The sequence below is a fragment of the Arachis ipaensis genome, chromosome B09 (assembly GCF_000816755.2).
Source record: "Arachis ipaensis cultivar K30076 chromosome B09, Araip1.1, whole genome shotgun sequence".
In the NCBI taxonomy this organism is placed as follows: Eukaryota; Viridiplantae; Streptophyta; class Magnoliopsida; order Fabales; family Fabaceae; genus Arachis; species Arachis ipaensis.
In genome coordinates, this window is record NC_029793.2 from 13,633,154 (window position 1) to 13,638,948 (window position 5,795).

A 5,795-nucleotide genomic window follows, 5' to 3' on the forward strand; every position below is an offset into this window, starting at 1 on the left:
ATCTACCTCTATTTCTTTAAATATTTTAATATAAGAAAAATTTAATTTAATACATCTCTTTGGTTTCTTCTTCCTTTGTTTTCTTTCTTTTTTTCTTCTTCTATGGAATTCACCTCCGTCTCTTTATCTCATGGCTTCTTCGCTAATCCAAATTTCCTCTCTCTTCACCCTTCTCTCTCTCTAGAAATCCGTTTTCTCGTTTTCTTTTCCGTTAAGGTTCCCTCGCATTGCTGATTTGTAATTGTGTCTCCGTTGATTCGCTTCGTTATTCTATCCAATTATTCTACGCGGTGAGTTAATTTTTCAGTGTCTCTCATTATTTTTTTCAATTTCCAATTTGTTGTGTTGCTCTCTTTTGCTTTTGTTCTTGGCTGGTAATCAAATTGGAATGCAGCTTGAATTAAGCTTTTTGTTTTTGTTTTTGTTTTTTTGTCCCCCCCGCTTCTTTGTTAATCGGTTTGTTTTCTGAGAGAATGAGATTCTCTTAATTTTTTTTCATACATGATTTTAATTCTTCGGTTTTTGAAAGGATATATTTTTTATGGATAGATTATTATCAAGGTAAATTTTTTCTTTCTTATATTTACTTTTGCTTTCAACCTTGTAATTTTTTCTTAAAAAGTTTCAGTATTCTTTGGAATCAATTCTTTGGTTTCATTCGCTTAATATTTTTATTTATTAAATAATTAAAATATTTTAATTTATTAATTTATTTATTTTTTGGGATCACATGATAAGTTGGCCAATGAATTTTGATTTTGTTGGTTTGAATTGAATAAATTGCATAATAGAATAGCAAAGTGTATGTAGATATTGTTAAGATCAGTGTCTTCAAGGGAAGATCTGCATTTTTTCCTGATGAAGGTTCTCTTTTTATTATTGTGGGTTGATTGATTCTATGAGCAATAGTTGACTATGAGGTGATATATTTATTATTGAGATTTTGTAAAGTGACATAACATGATACTATATTATATGGTGATACTGTATTTTCCTGTCAATATATTGTTTCCTTGACGTTCAAGGGAGCTAATTTCTGGAGTTTCAGAGAAGAACTAACCTTTTTTCCCTCTTGACTGCAGCTTATTGCCCGCTTCCGATAACACGGGCTCGATTTGAAGTCAACATGATCACAATGGATTTGCCTATGATATGTCACAGTCAACTGGGGTTCTGAGGTTCGCAACATGTTGATAGACTGCTTGCTGTTTGTGAATGAATTATTCGACGAAGAATGGATTGTTGATGATATTAGATGCTTTATTGTCTACAAATCAAGTGCCAACACTGTGTTGACAGTTAAACATCTCTTCATGGAGTCTTTTCCTATCTCTTTGAAGTGTTATTGGTTATAGTGTTGTAATTCTAATAATGGAAAGGTTGGTTTTCTTCAAATATTTTTTTCCCCTTTTATTTTCTGGCTTACGTACTGTAGCTGGAGTCTCAATTCTATTTGCAGTTCGGCACATTAAATTTTTTTCTGTCTTTTTCTTTGTAGATACAAAATTTTGAAAGAGCTTGGAGATGGTTCTTGCGGTCATGTATATAAAGCCCATGATACCAGAACTAATGAGATTGTAAGCATCTCGATCTACACATAGTTCTTTCAACTTTAGTATGTTCATGTAAATATCCTTCAATGATTGCATTTAATTTGCAAAGTTTCATATGTCGAGAAAAAATGTTTCTCTTATTTCAGTGTGTCTACTTTATAAGATGATGATGCTTGACTATTCAACTTCTTCCATTGAATAGCTTAAGCTTTTAGGAGAGTTGTTTTTGGCACAAAGACACACACAAGTCCTTCCTCTAACTACTAATTTTACACTGGAGTGAGGATTTGAGTCTTTAGTGAGCACTCTAAGTAATTCCTATTGATCATAATGAATTTTCTTTCTATAGTTCTCTTATTTTTGTAGGTTGAACCATGTTAAATACTGTGTTCATTTCTTTTCTCTGCTTTTCCCGTTTGTACGCACTATTAGTATTAGCAACTGAACCACTTTGGAAGATAATTTTTGTGCTGACATATCTGTGAACATGCCCAGAAAAAATTGGAGTAGACTCTTTGAAACTGTAAATTTGTGCTGGCAAGTTTGACTTTTTTTTGAATTGAATAGTTCATATCCATACACTGAACATGCATGATTGCATACATTCACACACATATGCATTAGGTGTGTTTGGGAAAGCTGACATGTTAAACTTATTTTAATAATCACTTATTTGTACACTTTCTTTTTAAAGAATTTTTTAGTACCCGATTTCATGAGAATTAAGTTACATTTGGATAGTGCAAATCAAAAATAGTTTTAAGAAAATCAGTTTTTATTGTATTGTATGTAAAAAGCTGGTTTTATATGGTAAAATTGCTAAAAAATATTTAAAATGATTGCTTATCATATTATTTATATTTGATACTTTGGGCTGATTAAGTAGAATAATGATTATTCTGAACTAACATGGTTTTAATCATAAGTTTCAAAAAGTTGCTTAGCATGAATAATTACTAAACAAATGTGTATAAAATGTCTAAAAGCCAATAGAAAGAAAGCTTTGGCAGAGATCCCGGTGGGTAGGTATTAAAAGTGAAGAAGTGGCTTTTTTCATTGTCCTTGTGTAAATGGCAATAGATTACATTTGTTATTTTTGAATAACTTTTGATTCTATGCTTTTGGTTTTGTCTATTAGGTTGCTGTCAAAAGGTTGAAAAGAAAGTTTTGTTTCTGGGAAGAATACACAAATGTAAGAGAAGTTAAGGTATGTGCAACATTAAACTTTTTTTGTTATAAAGGTGGCTTTAATTCGTTTTTAAAACTGTAATAACAATTTTGCATTTAAATGTTAACATTTCTCCACTGAAGCACATTGCATTCCTTTTGCAGGCCCTCCGTAAGATGAATCACCCAAATATCATAAAATTGAGAGAGGTTATAAGCGAGAATAATGAATTGTTTTTCATTTTTGACTACATGGTAAGTAAATAAATAGTTATTCTTCATTGTGTGTGTGTGTGTGTATGTGTATATATATGATCTATTTGCCATATTATATTCTTTTAATTTTGAATTATTTATTACTTATTATGTAAGACCAGAAGATGATATGCAAAACGGATATATTTTTATTATGAAAAAGTTAAAAGGATAAAAATTGATGGAGGAGAGAATGGGAGGATTACAAATTGAAGGAAATGGTATTGTCTGAGAAATATTCTTCTATAAAAGATTGTTGCCCATGAATTGAGGACGTCAAATTAGTGAATGAATGAATTACCTAAAATCAATAATGATACACTTTGCTTGTAAGATGCAATAGTGTTAGTGTGTTAATGGGCTCCTTTTGCAAGAAAAATATTTTCTGGAAAATTGACCCTATATTATTTAATGAAGGTTAGATGGAGGACTGTATTACCATTTTTCTTTACCAGCTAGTTCTTGACATTAGATTTCATCTTTTCAGGACTGTAATCTTTATCAATTAATAAAAGACAGAGAAAAGCCCTTTTCAGAGGAAGGGATAAGGCGCTTCATGAAGCAAGTGCTACAAGGACTTAGCCACATGCACAAGAGAGGATTCTTTCATCGGGATTTAAAACCTGGTAAATCATGTAATTCCATTTTTGTAAATCTTGTGGTATACTGTTGAGCACTTGAGTTTAAAAAATAATAAGGGTTTTGATTTAGTATTGATGTTTTCTTCTAAACAGAGAATTTGCTCGTGACAAATGATGTTATTAAAATTGCTGATTTTGGCTTGGCTAGAGAAGTATCGTCGATGCCTCCTTACACTCAATATGTTTCTACCCGGTGGTGAGTCTCTTTTGTTTCATCATTTTTTCTGCCTTTTTTCTGTAAATCAAATTATCTATGCACATATTGGGATTTGGGATTAACATCAATAATTTTGGGTCTGGCTGAAGTACCTAACTTTTTAGAAGATATTTTTTATTTACTTTTTTATTAAGATCATTTTCTTGGGATTTCAGGTACCGAGCTCCTGAAGTTTTGTTACAATCCCCATGTTATACTCCTGCTGTTGGTAGGCATTTGTCTGCTTTTGAATTTAGGATTTAATCCATTTTACGTTTGTTGCAATCCATAGATAGATTTTTTATTTTATTTTATATTTTCATTTTGTATGTGGAAGGTTTCAGAGTGTCTTGGGGTTAGATTTTGGGAGCCATCAATAGTGACTCAAAATGGTTTTGGCAGGAAGAACTACTCTTGGGGTCTCCCAAAAAACTAACACAAACACTCCATTTTCTGGGCACAATTTGTTGAGCCCATTACTTATGGCTAAATTGTTAAGGATGACTTATTTGTAGATTCCCTGTCAATTGTATTTGCTGTTTATCCAGCTAAGGTTTTATGTGATATCCACCTCAGTTTTTGTCTCCTGCAATTAAGGTGGTATTTTTATATTTATGAACAACACAGATGGTTCTTACATTCCCATATTTGAGAGGAAGTTATCACAATTAATTTTTGCGAATTATTGTTGCTCGATATCCATTCATTGCTGGACAACATTATAATTATTAAGATTCTTGGAAATCAATCTCTATAACTTTGAAAATACATATTTGGAAATTCAAATCTTCCTCTGAAGTCAAAGCTTTTGTTTTCACAAATGCATATTCAGACCTTCACTTTCACCTTTGAAATTACACATACCCCTGTATCTACGAATTGACTTCTGTGTATTCAAATGGACATATTACATTGATGTTCATAATTTGCATAGTTAAACTTATTTGGCATTTATGCTATCAAACCATAGATGATATTATTGTTGTTTTTCTTCTTGAGGTAGTGACTAATGAATAGAAATCATTTTGCAGACATGTGGGCAGTTGGTGCAATATTAGCTGAGCTTTTCACTTTGACCCCCATATTTCCGGGTGAAAGGTATATTATTTTACCTTGGACCCATGCTGTTTCACTATGTTTGTCGTGCTTTTATTTCTGCCTCGGTTTCACTTTCAATAATTTGAAATATTTGGTTGTCGCTGTGGAGCATAATAATGAAATATTCAATATTCCTGATTGTGATAGCTATTTATTTATGGCAATGATTTTTATAGTTAAGGTGTTTTTAGATGCATTTTTTTATATCAAATGTTCTTTGGTGTGTATGTATTTCTCTCTTTATAAAGTCGTATCTTGGCATATATGTGAAACTTTCTTCCATTGTAAGTTATAGTTGATATGGTAACTAAAATCTTTTTCAAAAGAATGAATTGTTTTGTTTTGTCATGTTGTGCATTTCTATAAACAATCTGTTAGGCTTCTATTGGTTCTTACAGAGCTCTTTTTACGTCATTGATAGTGAGATAGATCAAATGTACAAAATATACCATGTTCTTGGTACCCCAGATTTAGCTGCTTTCCCCATGGGCACAAACAATTCTCTGCTGTTGGAACTTGTAGGTCATGAATTTGTAAGTATTCATGTAAAATGAATCTGGTTGTGTAATATTACTCAAGTTTGTCATATTTTTTTATTTCATCACTATTTCATGATTTCTTAATTTCCCTAATGGTTTGGGCAGGTTCCACCTATGAAGCTTTCTGATATCATTCCAAATGCTAGCTTGGAAGCTATAGATTTTATCTCAGTAATTTCTTGTCACTTTGTGAACTTTACAATACTGAAGTTTATGACTTACTGTTGACACTGTTAATAGTGCTATCTGTTAATATTTGCTGCATTGCAAATTCTGTAGCAACTCTTATCATGGGACCCATCAAGAAGACCAGATGCAAATCAGTCATTGCAACATCCTTTTTTCC

The 5,795-nt window shown here is 31.7% G+C and overlaps 1 protein-coding gene across 1 annotated transcript in view; it reads left to right on the plus strand.

Moving 5' to 3' along the window:
* LOC107617915 (serine/threonine-protein kinase MHK) overlaps positions 25–5,795 on the plus strand; it is a 9,051-nt gene continuing 3,280 nt past the window's right edge. The window contains exons 1-12 of the mRNA XM_016319790.2: positions 25–290; positions 1,083–1,379; positions 1,499–1,577; positions 2,692–2,760; positions 2,886–2,975; positions 3,463–3,601; positions 3,710–3,812; positions 3,989–4,041; positions 4,844–4,910; positions 5,332–5,443; positions 5,555–5,620; positions 5,729–5,794. Of these exons, the coding sequence (XP_016175276.1) occupies positions 1,372–1,379; positions 1,499–1,577; positions 2,692–2,760; positions 2,886–2,975; positions 3,463–3,601; positions 3,710–3,812; positions 3,989–4,041; positions 4,844–4,910; positions 5,332–5,443; positions 5,555–5,620; positions 5,729–5,794 (852 nt within the window). The 5' untranslated portion in view covers positions 25–290; positions 1,083–1,371. The remainder of the gene's footprint in view (positions 291–1,082; positions 1,380–1,498; positions 1,578–2,691; positions 2,761–2,885; positions 2,976–3,462; positions 3,602–3,709; positions 3,813–3,988; positions 4,042–4,843; positions 4,911–5,331; positions 5,444–5,554; positions 5,621–5,728; position 5,795) is intronic.